The sequence below is a fragment of the Ovis aries genome, chromosome 1 (genome assembly GCF_016772045.2).
Source record: "Ovis aries strain OAR_USU_Benz2616 breed Rambouillet chromosome 1, ARS-UI_Ramb_v3.0, whole genome shotgun sequence".
In the NCBI taxonomy this organism is placed as follows: Eukaryota; Metazoa; Chordata; class Mammalia; order Artiodactyla; family Bovidae; genus Ovis; species Ovis aries.
Genome location: NC_056054.1, coordinates 191043592 through 191060126, shown reverse-complemented (window position 1 = coordinate 191060126; position 16535 = coordinate 191043592). Strand labels below are relative to the sequence as shown.

The 16535-nt window shown below is 39.0% G+C and overlaps 1 protein-coding gene across 4 annotated transcripts in view; it reads right to left on the bottom strand.

The window, feature by feature from the left end:
- The window catches only part of IQCG (IQ motif containing G), a 46739-nt gene that overhangs the window by 14750 nt on the left and 15454 nt on the right, over window positions 1-16535 (bottom strand). For all 4 annotated transcript variants that reach the window (XM_012096171.4, XM_060419138.1, XM_004002997.5 and 1 more), the window contains 2 exons: window positions 8616-8697; window positions 964-1125 (listed from right to left, as the gene is read on the bottom strand). In XM_012096171.4, the coding sequence (XP_011951561.2) occupies window positions 964-1125; window positions 8616-8697 (244 nt within the window). The remainder of the gene's footprint in view (window positions 1-963; window positions 1126-8615; window positions 8698-16535) is intronic.

The window sequence follows — 16535 nt, the reverse complement described above, 5'->3', positions numbered from 1 at the left end:
GGGAAATAAGCTTTCTGATAAGCAGGGACTCAAAGAAAGGAGTCCTCCTACTGCACGCAGATGACATGCTTGACTAACGTTTGCTCCTTCTCGCCAGCATCTTGTTCTTTTAGCCATTTAGCCTCCTCCCCAAATGATCATTTTTAGAAAAAGTTTCCAGGAAGTATACAACATGTTACTATTTATCTGTAATTTGGAGATGAAAATTTGTAGTTCTAAGTAGAATATGACAAGTTTGGTACTGAGATATATAAAGAGATTTAAAAATTTAAATTAAATTAAATGTCTTTAAGAGAGGGTATGATTTAAAGAAATCTGGAAATATGTTTTGCGTTTTCTTAATGTAAATATATGTTATTTGTAGTAGGTTATTTCTATGACTTAAGGGCAAAATTTCTTAAACATGGAACTGAATGTGTTCCATGCAGGGGGGAAATAGCCTTTTTCCTCTAAAATGAGGGTCTACCCTGGTTTCTTTCTACTGATACTTTTCACTGTGACTTTTCATTTCTATTAATATAAATTTATGTGTGCATGAATTCAGCTGTCTAAATTTTGTACTTTTTAATGGCAAGATGAAAAATACTGGTTGGGTAAGAAAAGTAGCAGCAAAAACCTATAGTTACTGAGTGTCTTGTTTTGCCCTCTCCCTGTAATTACCAGAAGAAATGGCAAACGGCTTCATAAAATAAGGATAAAGTGACCAAGAGAAGAAAGTACAACCAATTTCAAAGTCCTTACAAAAAATCAGGAGATCTAGGCTATACCCCATCAGAATCTCTGCTTGCAAAAAAGCAAGTCTTCATCCCTTTTTTGTCTTTAGCCTCAGATGTTAGGGTTGCTGGAGAGAGAGAACAGAGATCAGGGAAGTCTCCCCCTCGCACCTCCTTTGTTGACTGAAATATCAGGAGCGACAGTTTTGAAAGCCAGTCACTAGATTCATGCCTAATTAACAGTGATCACCTCAATCTCTTCCAGCAAGAGCTCTTCTGTTTTGCTGCATTTTTTCTGGGTCTGGGAAATCTGCAGTTCTGTGTTTCTCTTCATATAATGATTCTCCATGTTGGTTTTTGCCTTCATCTCTTGCAACTGATCCTTGAGGTGAGCAATATATTCATTCCGATTCTGTAGAGGTTAAGACCAGATTTCTAAATTTAAATGCATTCTACCTCCATTCAGCTCAGTCAGCAGCTTAAGCTTTGGTACTTATGTATCAACAGGGAACTGGATCTGTTTTTCTGCTATCACACTAGGAGTTTACCCAATAATCATGGATAGTATAAATGAAAATGAAAAGTAGTTCTAAGACTGTGAGATTCTTCCCTAGGCACATTATTTGGGTATCCTGTATCCACAATTTCCCATTACTATTTCATTTTAGTGGAAAGAGCACTGAACTAAATGATCAAAAGACCTAACCTCCCACCCAAGCCCCACCAATTGTGTGAATTAGGACACTTTAGTTAAACTCTCCAAGTCTCACCTTCTTTAAAATAGAAACATTAATATCCACCCTGCCTGAAATATCTTAGCAAATAATTATAAGGATTAATTGACAATGTGTTTGAAAATTCTTCCCAAGTTACAAAGTGCTTGGCAACTTCTTTTCTTTTTTAAATTGTGTTAACATTGGTTTATAACATTACGTAAGCTTCATGTGTGCAACATTATATTGATATTTCAACTTCTGTATACATTACAATGTGCTCAATACCGAAAATTTAGCTTCCATCCATCACCATATAGTTGACCCCCTCTCCTTTGCCCATTTCTTACCCCCAACCCTTTCCCCTTCTGGTACCGACTACTCTGTTCTACATGTTTGTTTTTGTTTGCTTTGTTCATCTATTTTTGTTTGTTTGTTTTAGATTCCACATATGAGTGAAATTATACAGTATTTATCTTTCTTTGTCTGACTTATTTCACTTTGCATGATAATCTCAATGTCCACCCATATTGTCAAAAATAGCAAGATTCCATCTTTGTATGGCTAGGAAGTATCTGTTGTCTATACACTGTTGTAAACATGTACTACACCTTCTTTATCCATTTATCTGTCAATGTGAATATAGGTTGTTTCCTTATCTTGGCTGTTCTGAACAATGCTGCAGTGAACACAGGGGTACATACACCTTTCTGAATTAGTATCTTCATGTTCTTTGGATAAATACCCAGAAGTAGAATAGGTGAATCATACAGTAGTTCTATTCTTAATTTTTCAAGGGATCTCCATACTGTTTTCCAATGCTGGAGCTGCCACTAAGGTATATAGCACTAGAAAGATACTCTCAGAACAGGATTCCAAGAAGGAGTTATCTCCCCATTGGGCCTAGGAATTCTCATTTTCCTTAAATTTTGAATGCTGGACAACTGAAAATATAGATAGATAGATACATAGATAGATATAGAGATATATTTTCCATAAGCTAGAAGAATTTGAAACTCTGTTGATTATTAGGCACCCCACTCCAGTACTCTTGCCCAGAAATCACATGGACGGAGGAGCGTGGTGGGCTGTAGTCCATGGGGTCGCTAAGAGTCAGACACGACTGAGTGACTTCACTTTCACTTTTCACTTTGATGCATTGGAGAAGGAAATGGCAACCCACTCCAGTGTTCTTGCCTGGAGAATCCCAGGGACAGGGGAGCTTCATGGGCTGCCATCTATGGGGCCGCACAGAGTCGGACACGACTGAAGCGACTTAGCAGCAGCAGCATACTGACTCTGCCTCAGTCAGTCTCTTCCATCAGGAAGCTTCCATAAGCCTCTTCTCCTTCTCCATCAGAGGGCAGACAGACTGAAAACCACAATCACAGAAAACTAACCAATCTGATCACATGGACCACAGCCTTGTCTAACTCAGTGAAACTATGAGCCATGCCATGAAGGGCCATCCAAGGTGGACAGGCCATGGTGAAGAGTTCTGACAAAACGCAGTCCACTGGAGAAGGGAATGGCAAACCACTTCAATATTCTTGCCTTGAGAACCCCAAGAACAGTATGAAAATGCAAAAAGATAGGACAATTAATGATGAACTCCCCAGGTCGGTAGGTGCCCAATATGCTACTGGAGATCAGTGGAGAAATAACTCCAGAAAGAAAGAAGGGATGGAGCCAAAGCAAAAGCAATACCCAGTTGTGGATGTGACTGGTGACGGGGTTAAAGTCCAATGCTGTAAAGAGCAATATTGCATAGGAATCTGGAATGTCAGGTCCATGAATCAAGGCAAATTGGAAGTGGTCAAACACAAGACGGCAAGAGTAAACATCGACATTTTAGGAATCAGTGAAGTAAAACAGACTGGAATGGGTGAATTTAACTCAGATGACCATTACATCTACTACTGTGGGCAACAATCCCTTAGAAGGAATGGAGTAGCCATCATATTTAAAAAAAAAAAAAAAGAGAGTCCAAAATGCAGTACTTGGATGCAATCTCAAAAATGACAGAATGATCTCTGTTCGTTTCCAAGGCAAATCATTCAATATCACAGTAATCCAAGTTGATGCCTTGACCAGTAGTGCTGAAGAAGCTGAAGTTGATCGGTCTTCTATGAAGACCTACAAGATCTTCTAGAACTAATACCCAAAAAATATGTCCTTTTCATTATAGAGGACTGGAATGCAAAAGCAGGAAGTCAAGAAGTACCTGGAAGAACAGGCAAATTTGGCCTTGGAGTACAGAATGAAGCAGGGCAAAATCTAATAAAGTTTTGCCAAGACAATGCACTGGTCATAGCAAACACCTTCTTCCAACAACACAAGAGAAGACTCTACACATACACATCACCAGGTGGTCAACACCAAAATCACATTGATTATATTCTTTGCAGCCAAAGATGGAGAAGATCTATATAGTCAGAAAAAAACAAGACAGGGAGTTGACTGTGGCTCAGATCATGAACTCCTTATTGCCAAATTCAGACTTAAATTGAAGAAAGTAGGGGAAAACCACTAGACCTAAATCAAATCCCTTATGATTATACAGTGAAAATGAGAAATAGATTCAAGGGATTAGATCTGAAAGACAGAGTGCCTGAAGAACTATGGGCGGAGGTTCGTGACATTGTACAGGAGACAAGGATCTAGACCATCTCCAAGAAAAAGAAATGCAAAAAAGCAAAATGTCTGTCTGAGGAGGCCTTACAAATAGCTGTGAAAATAAGAGATGAAAGGCACAAGAGAAAAGGAAAGATATACCCATTTGAATGCAGAGTTCCAAACAGTAGCAAGGAAAGATAAGAAAGCCTTCCTCAGTGATCAGTGCAAAGAAATAGAGGAAAACAACAGAATGGGAAAGACTAGAGATCTCAAGAAAATTAGAGATACCAAGGGAACATTTCATGCAAAGATGGGCTCAATAAAGGACAGAAATGGTATGGACCTAACAGAAGCAGAAGATATTAAGAAGAGGTGGCAAGAATACACAGAAGAACTATACAAGAAAGATCTTCATGACACAGATAATCACGATGGTGTGATCACTCACCTATAACCAGGCATCCTGGAATGCAAAGTCAAGTGGGCCTCACTACGAACAAAGCTAGTGGAGTTGATGAAATTCCAGTTGAGCTATTTCAAATCCTGAAAGATGATGCTGTGAAAGTGCTGCACTCAATATACCAGCAAATTTGGAAAACTCAGCAGTGGCCACCAGACTGGAAAAGGTCAGTTTTCATTCCAATCCCAAAGAAAGGCAATGCCAAAGAACATTCAAACTACTGCACAACTGCACTCATCTCATACACTAGTAAAGTAATGCTCAAAATTTTACAAGCCAGGCTTTAACATCAAGTGAACTGTCAACTTCCAGATGTTCAAGCTGGATTGAGAAAAGGCAGAGGAACCAGAGATCAAATTGCCAACATCCATTGGACCATCAACAAAGCAAGCGAATTCCAGGAAAAAATCTATTTCTGCTTTATTGACTATGCCAAAGCCTTTGACTGTGTGGATCACCACAAACTGTGGAAAATTCTGAAAGAGACGGGAATACCAGACCACCTGACCTACCCCTCTTGAGAAACCTATATGTAGGTCAGGAAGCAACAGTTAGAACTGGACATGGAACAACAGACTGGTTCCAAATAGGAAAAGGAGTACGTCAAGGCTGTATATTGTCACCCTGCTTATTGAACTAATATGCAGAATACATCATGAGAAACACGGCTGGATGAAGCACAAGCTGGAATCAAGATTTCCAGGAGAAATATCAATAACCTCAGATATGCAGATAGTACCACCCTTATGGCAGAAAGTGAAGAGGAACTAAAAAGCCTCTTGATGAAAGTGAAAGAAGAGAGTGAAAAGCTGGCTTAAAACTCAACTTTCAGAAAAGTAAGATCATGGTATCTGGTCCCATCACTTCATGGTAAATAGATGAGGAAACAATGGAAACAGTGACAGACTTTATTTTGGGGGGCTCCAAAATCACTGCAGATGGTGACTGCAGCCATGAAATTAAAAGATGATTGCTCCTTGGAAAAAAAGCTATGGACCAACCTAGATAGTATATTAAAAAGTAGAGACATTACTTTGCCAAGAAAGGTCCATCTAGTCAAAGCTATGGTTTTTCCAGGAGTCATGTGTGGATGTGAGAATTGGACTATAAAGAAAGCTGAGAGTGGAAAAATTGATGCTTTGGAACTGTGGTGTTGGAGAAGACTCTTGAGAGTCCCTTGGACAGGTAGGAGATCCAACTGATCCATCCTAAAGGAAATCAGTCCTGAATATTCATTGGAAAGACTGATACTGAAGCTGAAACTCCAATACTTTGGCCACCTGATGCAAAGAACTGACTCATTTGAAAAAACCCTGATGCTGGAAAAGATTTAAGTCAGGAGAAGAAGGGGACAACAGAGGATGAGATGGTTGGATGGCATCACTGATTCAATGGACATGAGTTTGAGTAAACTCTGGGAGTTGGTGATGGAGAGGCCTGGCGTGCTGCAGTCCATGGTGTTGCAGAGTTGGACACGACTAAGCGACTGAACTGAACTGAACTATACTGACTCTAGGAAGCAAAGTGAAACTAAAGTCCTGATTCTGGCTAGAAAAATCTTGTAAGTTGAGAATTACAAAGACCTAAATGTCTTCAACGGTTTCACTAGAGGTTGTTGTTGTTATTCCGTTGCTAAGTTGTTCCAACTCTTTCCGACCCCATGAACTATAGCACACCAGGCTTCTCTGTCCTTCACCATCTCCTGAGTTTTCTCAAACTCACGTCCATTGAGTTGATAATGCCATCCAACCATCTCACCCTTTCACCTCTTGCCCTGAATCTTTCTTAGCAACAGGGTTTTTTTTCCAACGAGTCGGCTCTTCACATCAGGTAGTCAAAGTATTAAAGCTTTGGCTTCAGCATCAGTCTTTCCAATGAATATTCAGGATTGATTCTTTTAGGATTGACTGGTTTTATCTCCTTCTGTCCAAGGGACTCTCAAGAGTATTCTCCAACACCACAGTTCAAAAGCATCAATTCTTCAGCTTCTTTATGGTCCAACTCTCACATCCATACATGACCACTGGAAAAAACATAGCTTTGACTATATAGACCTTTGTTGGCAAAGTAATATCCCTGCTTTTTAAAATATATTGTCTAGGTTTGTCATAGCTTTTCCTCCAAGGAGTAAGCATCTTTTAATTTCGTAGCTGCAGTCACTGTCCACATTGATTTTGGAGCCCAAGAAAATGAAATCTGAAACTGTTTCCAATTTTTCCCCGTCTATTTGCCATGAAGTGATGGGACTGGATGCCATGATCTTTGTTTTTTGAATGTTGAGTTTTAAGCCAAGTTTTTCACTCTCCTCTTTCACCTTCATCAAGAGACTCTTAAGTTCCTCTTCACTTTCAGTAGGAAGCTTCATAACTCAATTATTCCCTCACATTCCAGTGATCTACACACATACTTTCATACACTCAAGCCTGCCACCTTAATTGCTGTCATCATTTTCTGACCCACAGTTCTCCCGTATGCAGTTACTTCCTGTCTTCTTGTTTTCCAACCTTGACTTGACCACTGGTTCTTCAGTAACTCTAGAGATTTTACTTGATTTCATCTTGCCAGTTGTTTTTTGTTCAAGGTTTGCCTTCAGCCTTCTAGTCCTGGTTTTACTCCTTTTCTGATGATCAAAATATCTGAGTGATATTCTACTTTAGTTTCACTGCGCCTGAATGTAACGGCTAAGACTGCAATCCAAGAAGGTAAGTTTCACAAGCAAGTGTTACTTGTTGGAAAAATTATATTGTCAACAATATAACGTAAAGAAAAGAGAAAAAAGGGGGTTGTAGCATAGGGGACTTGATTGGCAGAGGCCAAAGCTGAGGTCTCTTTTGATACTATTTGGTTTGGAGTCTTAAAAGGACATTAATATATCTTTTTTTTTTTAATACTCAAGGAATACAAGAGGAACTTTTAAATAATGGTAAAGTTTTTGCGGGAAAAAAGTTAAGAAACTTCTGAAAAATTCTATTCATTAGAGAGAAAGCCTAAGTGTACACCAGTTTTTATAAAGTTTTTGGAGGTGACGGTGGTGCAAAAATGGTTTTCAAAGAGCGTAAGCTATAAACAGAGGGTTAATAGGGATAATGAAGTAAAAATTGATAACAAAGGTACCTTAAAACTGATAATAGAAAATAAGAGAGGATGCTAAGCAAGTCAGAAGACCTAAAGATAATAAATACCTCAGAAGAAAGGCTAGTGACCTTCTTTAGACAATTCTTCCAAATATATTTTCCTAATATTCTTCTAACTTCTTTGTAGGAGATAAGAAGATTCCTATATCTGAAGTATAAGCTTGTCCAAATAGCTAGGCAATGAAAAGCTGATATATCAGGCCATACTTAGTAACTCTCTTAATTCTAATAGTCATGGTACTAATTTCTAACTGCCCAAACACAGTTTTGTAAGTACTTGCTTAAAACTTGGGATGCATTTTCTTATACAGGTAAATTAGACATAAGGTAAGGCTCTAATGACCAGAAAAGCTCAATAAATCCACTCTGCAGTTGAAATATAATACAAATGACATTATTAACACTAACCATTAGGTGTAAGGAGTATTTGTGTTGTGCTTAGTCACTAAGTTGTGTCCGACCCTTTGCTACCCCATGGACTGTAGCCCACCAGGCTTCTCTGTCCATGGGGATTCTCCAGGCAAGAATACTGGAGTGGGTTGCCATGCCCTCCTCCAGGGGATCTTCCCAACCCAGGGACTGAAACCAGGTCTCCCTCATTGCAGGTAGATTCTTTACCATCTGGGCCACCAAAGAAGCCTTGTAAGGAGTATGTGATGTGCTTAAGGTACTACCTAGGACTATACCTGAGACAAGGTCTTCTGGAAGGAAGGAGTGGGTGATATGGTTGGATTGGTTGGGAGGGGTAAGAACAGATTAAGAGCACCAGAGGATTAGAGTCTCTCAAAGTTCGATTCTGGACATGTTTGTGCATTCCATCAAATATCTGCTATCCTTTTATTTTTAATATAAATATTAAAGGCAACCCATGGAAAACAACAATTTCTTATACATAACTTCTTTTTTTGCTTGAAAAAGATGACTTCTACTTAGCTGTTATCAACCCAGTAACTTTTGGCATTGTCCAGATAATTCTTACCTGTACTTCAACTTGCCTTTCTTTTTTGACATTAAGCAACTGTTTTTGAAGAGATTTTATCTTCTTTCTTCCATTTTCCTCCCTAGAGAAAATAAGGATAATTTGTATTTTAGAGAAGTGCTTCTCAAAATTCAGTGTACACAGGTTCACCTGGAGGCTAAAAAACAGATTCCTGGGCTCTATCCAAGATTCTAATTCATTCAGTGGAATTTGCAACTGTACCAAGGTCTCAGGTGATGCTCATGGTACTGGATCATGGAGCAAAATTTCAGTAACATTTTCAAAAAGACTGTGATTTTGCTCTCCCTTTGCTCTCTCACTGTGCTGCAGTTTGCACTGTCTCTCAGCTCTGTGTCCTGGAGATGGTGCTAAAATGGAGAGGAGTTTCTCAAATGCTGATTGCTGAAGCTTCCAAAGCAAGTTTCTTGCCTCCTCCCAGTGTCCATAGATTGGCTTCAGTGTACATGGTGACAGGACCCGGAGACAGCTTTCCTAACACCAGAAAGTGCTGGAGTGGTCTGAGGGGCTGGTCAGTCCAGAGGCTGCTGTCCATACCCCCACCAGGTTCTGGCTCAGAACCTCAAAGCAGGGAAGAACCCCACATTCCATGCTGGGCTCAGGAGGGAGGATTTGTCAAGTGATCAAGCCCTGAGCCTTTAGAGTGGGAGCAGTGACTCCAAGACCCCGGTCTACCAGAGAACTAACCCTAGGGAGCATCAAATAGTGAGAACTCACAGAAAGGAAACCACTTGAATACAAGACCCGGTCCAGGTGGCTGGACCCCGGCACACAATAACAGAAAAAAAATGAAAAGGCAGAGAAATACTGCTCAAATGAAGGAACAAACTAGAAACACAAAAGTCCAAATAAATGAAGAGGAAATAGGCAAACTACTTGAAAAAGAATTCAGAATAATGATAGTAAAGATGATCAAAAACCTTGAAAACAAAATGGAGAAAATGCAAGAATCAATTAACAAAGACCTAGAAGAATTAAAGAATACATATACAGAGACAAACTACACAATTACTGAAATTAAAAATACTCTAAAAGGAATCAATAGCAGAATATCTGAAGCAGAAGAATGAGTGAGCTGGAAGATAAAATGGTGGAAATAACTTCTGAAGAGCCGAATAAAGTAAAAAGAATGAAAAGAGCTGAGGACAGTCTCAGAGACCTCCGGGACTATATCAAGTGCACCAACATTCAAATTATAGGGGTACTAGAAGAAGAAAAGAAAAAGAAAGGGTATGAGAAAATTTTTGAAGACATTATAGTTGAAAAGTTCCCCAACATGGAAAAGGAAATAGTCAATCAAGTCCAAGAGGCACAAAGAGTCCCATACAGGATAAATCCAAGGAGAAACAAGCCAAGACACATACTAATCAAACTAACAAAGACTAAACACAAAGAATATTAAAAGCAGCAAGGGAGAAGCAAGATGTAACATAGAAGGGAAACCCCATATGCTTAACAGCTGATCTTTCAGCAGAAACTCTGCAGGCCAGAAGGGAATTGTAGGATATATTTAAAGTACTGAAAGGGAAAAATCTACAACCAAGATTACTGTACGTGGCAAGGATCTCATTCAAAATTGATGGAGAAATAAAAAGCTTTTCCAACAAGCAAAAGTTAAGAGAATTCAGTACCATCAAACCAGCTTTACAACAAATGTTAAAGGGACTTATATAATCAAAAAATACAACAGAAGAAAAAAGATCTACAAAATCAACCCCAAACAATTAGAAAATGGCAATAGGAACATATATATCAATAATTACCTTAAATGTAAATGGATTAAACACTTCAACCAAAAGACACAGACTGGCTGAATGGAGACAAAAACAAGACCCATATATATGTTGTCTACAAGAAACCCACTTCAGACCTCAAGACACATATAGCCTGAAAGTGAGAGGATGGAAAAAGTGTATTTCATGCAAATAGGAAGCAAAAGAAAGCTGAAGTAGCAATCCTCATATCAGACAAAATAGACCTTAAAATAAAGAAGATTACCAGAGATACGGAAGGACACTACATAATGATCAAGGGATCAATCCAAGAGAAAGACATAACAATTGTAACTATCTATGCTGAGCGCCGAAGAATTGATGCTTTTGAACTGTGGTGTTGGAGAAGACTCTTGAGAGTCCCTTGGACGGCAAGGAGATCCAACCAGTCCATTCTGAAGGAGATCAGCCCTGGGATTTCTTTGGAAGGGATGAAGCTAAAGCTGAAACTCCAGTACTTTGGCCACCTCATGTGAAAAGCTGACTCATTGGAAAAGACTCTGATGCTGGGAAGGATTGGGGGCAGGAGGAGAAGGGGACGACAGAGGATGAGATGGCTGGATGGCATCACTGACTCGATGGATGTGAGTCTGAGTGAACTCCGGGAGTTGGTGATGGACAGGGAGGCCTGGCATGCTGCGATTCATGGGGTCGCAAAGAGTCAGACATGACTGAGCGACTGAACTGAACTGAACTGATGCACCCAACATAGGAGCACCTCAATACATAAGACAAACACTAACAGACATAAAAGGAGAAATTGACAGTAACATGATAATAAGTAGGAGATTTTAACAGCCCACTCACACCAATGGACAGATCATCAAAACAGAAAATGAATAAGGAAACACAAGCCTTAAATGATACATTAGATGAGATGAATCTTATTGACACCTTCAGGACATTCCATCCAAATGCAGAAGAATACACCTTCTTCTCAAGTGCACATGGAACATTTTCCAGGGTAGACCACATCTTGGGTCACAAATCAAACCTCAGCAAATTTAAGAAAACTGAAATCATATCAAGCATCTTTTCCAACCACAATGCTATGAGACTAGATATCAATTACAAGAAAAAAAAGTGTAAGACACACAAAAACATGGAGACTAAACAACACACTTCTAAATAACCACCAGGTTACTGAAGAAACCAAAAGGGAAATAAAAAAATTTCTAGAAACAAATGATAATTAAAACACAACAACTCAAAACCTATGGGATGCAGCAAAAGCAGTTCTAAGAGGGAAGTTTATAGCAATACAATCCTACCTCAAGAAACAAGAAAAACATTGAAAAACCTAACTGTACACCTAAAACAACTGGAAAAAGAAGGAAAAAAACCTAAATTAGTAGAAAGAAATACATAAACACCCAAGCAGAAATAAATAAAAAAGAAATGAAAGAAACAATAGTAAAGATTAATAAAACTAAAAGCTGGTTCTTTGAGAAGATAAACAAAATTGACAAACCTTTAGCCAGACTCATCAAGAAAAAAAGAAAGAATCAAATCAACAAAATTAGAAATTAAAAAGGAGAGGTTACATCAGACAATGCAGAAAAACAAAGGATAAGAGGCTATTATGGGCTTCCCTGGTGGCTCAGATGATAAAGCGTCTGCCTACAAAGTGGGAGACCCAGGTTCGATCCCTGGGTCGGGAAGATCCCCTGGAGAAGGAAATGGCAACCCACTCCAGGACTCTTGCCTGGAAAATCCCATGGACTGAGGAGCCTGGCAGGCTATAGTCCATGGAGTCGCAAAGAGTCAGACACGACTGAGCGATTTCACTTCACTTCACTTCATGAACAACTATATGGCAATAAAATGGGTAACCTGGAAGAAATGGACAGATTCTTAGAAAAGTTCAGCCTGCCAAGACTGAACCAGGAAGAAATAGAAATTATGAATAACCCAATTACAAGCACTGAAATTGAAGCCGTGATCAAAAATCTCCCCAAAAACAAAAGCCCAGAACCAGATGACTTCACAGGCAAATTCTATCAAACTTAGAGAAGAGCTAATGCCTATCCTTCTAAAACTCAAAAAATTGCAGAGGAAGGAACACTTCCAAACTCATTCTATGAGGCCACCATCACTCTGATACCCAAACCAGACAAAGACAAACCAAAAAAAGGAAACTATAGGCCAATGTCACTGATGAACATAGATGCAAAAATTCTCAGCAAAATTTTAGCAAACACATCAAAAAGCTCATACACTATGATCAAACTGGGTTTATTCCAGGGATGCAAGGATTCTTCAATATACTCAAATCAATCAATGTGATACACTATATTAACAAATTGAAAGATAAAAATTATATGACAATCTCAATAGATGCAGAAAAAGCCTTTGACAAAATTTGGCACCCATTTAGAATTAAAACTCTTCAAAAAATGGACATAGAAGGACCGACCTCAACATAGTAAAGGCCATAAATAATAAGCCTACAGCAAACATTATTCTCAATGGTGAAAAACTAAAAGCATTGCCCCTAAGATCAGGAACAAGACACGGGTGTCCACTTTCACCACCATTATTCAACATAGTTCTGGAAGTGCTAGCTACAAGCAATCAGAGAAGAAAAAGAAAAAAAAGAATCCAGATAGGAAAAGAAGAAGTAAAGCTCTCACTGTTTGCAGATGATATGATACTGTACATAGAAAATCTTAAAGACAGCATCAGAAAATTACTAAGCTAATCAGTGAATTTAGAAAAGTTGCAGGATACAAAATCAATACACAGAAATCACTTGCAATCCTATATACTAACAATGAAAAATCAGAAAGAGAAATTACGAATCAATCCCATTCACCATTGGAACAAAAAGAAGTAAATATCTAGGAATAAACCTACCTAAGTAGACAAAAGAATTGTACACAGAATATTATGACACAAATGAAAGAAATCAAAGATGACATAAAGAGATGGAGAGATATTCCATGTTCCTGGGTAGGGAGAATCAATATTATAAAAATGACTGTACTGCCAAACACAATCTACAGATTCAGTGTGATCCCTATGAAATTACCAATGGCATTTTTCATGTAACTAGAACAAAAAATTTCACAATTCATATGGGAACACAAAAGAACCCGAATAGCCAAAGTAGTCTTGAGAAAGAAGAATGGAGCTAGAGGAATCAACCTTCCTGACTTCAGATAATACTACAAACCTACAGACATCAAGACAGTATGGTGCTGGCACAAAAACAGAAATATAGACCAATGCAACAAGATAGAAAGCCCAGAAATAAACCTATGCACCTATGGGTACCTTATTTTTGACAAAGGAGGCAAAAATATACCATGGGGCAAAGACAGCCTCTTCAATAAATGGTGCTGGGAAAATTGGCCAGCTACATGTAAAAGAATGAAATTAAAACACTTCCTAACAACATACACAAAGATAAACTCAAAATGGAATAAAGACCTAAATGTAAGACCAGAAACTATAAAACTCTTATTAGAGGAAAACATAGGCAGAACACTTGACATAAATCAAAGTAAGATCCTCTATGACCTACCTCCTAGAGTAATGGAAATAAAAACAAAAGTAAACAAGTGGGACCTGATTAAACTTAAAAGTTTTTGCACAGCAAAGGAAGCTATAAGCAAGGTGAAAAGACGACCCTCAGAATGGGAGAAAATAATAGCAAATGAAACAACTGACAAAGGATTAACTTCCAAAATATACAAACAGCTCATACAACTCAATACCAGAAAAACAAACAACCCAATCAAAAAGTGGGAAAAAGACCTAAACAGACATTTCTCCAAAGAAGATATACAGTTGGCTAACAAACACATGAAAAGATGCTTAACATCATTCATTATTCAGTTCAGTCATTCAGTCATGTCTGACTCTTTGCGACCCCATGAATCGAAGCACCCCAGGCCTCTCTGTCTATTACCAACCCCCAGAGTTCAACCTAACTCATGTGCATCAAGTCGGTGATGCCATCCAGCCATCTCATCCTCTGTTGTCCCCTTATCCTCCTGCCCCGAATCCCTCCCAGCATCAGGGTCTTTTCCAATGAGTCAACTCTTCGCATGAGATGGCCAAAGTACTGCAGTTTCAGCCTCAGCATCAGTCCCTCCAATGAACACCCAGGACTGGTCTTAGGATGGACTGGTTGGATCTCCTTGCAGTCCAAGGAACTCGCAAGAGTCTTCTCCAGCATTCATTATTAGAGAAATACAAATCAAGGCTACAATCAGATATCACCTCACATCAGTCAGAATGGCCCTCATCAAAAAGTCTACAAACAATAAATGCTGGAGAGCGTGTGGAGAAAAGGAAATGCTCTGGCACTGTTGGTGGGAATGTAAATTAATACAGCCATTATGGAAGACGGCATGGAGATTCCTTAAATAACTAGGAATAAAAACACCATATGACCCAGCAATCCTACTCCTAGGCATATACCCTGAGGAAACAAAAATTGAAAGAGACACAAGTATCCCATTGTTCATTGCAGCACTATTTACAACAGCTAGAACATGAAAGCAACCTAGATGTCCATCGACAGATGAATGGATAAAGAAGCTGTGGTACATACACATAATGGAATTTACTCAGCCATAAAAAGAAACACATTTGAGTCAGTTCTAATGAGGTGGATGAACCTAGAACTCATATGCAGAGTGAAGTGAATCAGAAAGAGAAAGATAAATACCATCTTCTAATACATATATACAGAAACTAGAAAAATGGTACTGAAAATTTTATTTATAGGGCAACAATGTAGAAACAGACATACAGAATAGACTTATGGACATGTGGAGAGGGGAGGAGAGGGTGAGATGTATGGAAAGACTAACATGGAAATTTATATTACCATATATAAAATAGATAGCTGAGAATTTGCTGTATGGCTCAGGAAACTCAAACAGGGGCTCTGTATCAACCTAGAGGGGTGGGATGGGGAGGGAGATGGGACGGAGTTTCAAAAGGGAGGGTATATATGTATACCTATGGCTGCTTCATGTTGAGGTTTGACAGAAAACAGCATAATTCTATAAAGCAATTATCCTTCAATTAAAAAAACACTTTATTTTTAAAAAAGATTGTGATTGTAGTAAACTGGAAGAGGATTTTCTGGCTTATCAGTGTGGTATCTAAAATTGCTGCTGCTGAGAACAAGCTAAGAAGAGGAGGAACAGGAAGAGGAAAAAGATGAATCTTTTCTATTCCGAGCACCTCTAAGCAAATCTAAGGACATAATCTCTGTCATCACTCCCGTTTTACAGATGAGGAAAATGCACATAGAGAGTTGAGGTAACTTGCTGCAGAGGGCCTGAGAATGTGCCCCTAGACCTCCTAGTACAGGCAATGTAAGCAAACAAGGGTCCAAGCTCTCGACTCTGAATTCCTCCACTGTTTGTGCTCTGAGGCAATCCTTCCCACAGACTGCTCCCAGCCAAGTTTTGAGGGTGGCAGGGATAAGGCCATCCCTCCCTAGGAGACTCTGGACTCTTCTGATGCTTGACTTTCGCTCAAGGACTGCCTGCTGACCTTGCCAAATCATCCTTAGATTGCAGGGTGGTCTCATCCACCCAACCTTCCCTCTCCTTCACTTACGGTGAGTCTAGCATTGAGTCCAAAGGCTCCCTCCCCATTTTCTCTCACATAAGGGTTTCCCTGATAAAAATCTTTACATTAATAATCTCATCTTGTCATCTGTCTCTAAGAAGATACAGACTCACACACTTGCCATAGTCACAGAGCAGAATGAGTTTAAATGGCAGAGCAGAATTTAAACTCAGTTCTGGCTGAATGAGAATTTAACTATTTTATGTTGTTTCTGTTTGCCCTCAGAAACAGAATTCTGCTTATCTCCAGAAATCCCCTTATTTAGGTTTAAAACAAAATAACAGAACAATACAATAAAAAAAAATAATAATACCTATCTTAGCTTGAGCTGCCATAATAAAAATATCATAGGTTGGAAGGCTTATAAACAGAGAAATTCATTGCTCACAGTTCTGGAGGCTATTAAGTCTATCCGGGTATCATCCAACTCAGTGTCTGCTGAGAACCTGCCACCTGGTTCACAACTGCCCATTTTCGTTTGTATCTACATGACAGAAGAGGAAGACAGCTCTCCTGGGTCTTGTTTATCAGGGCA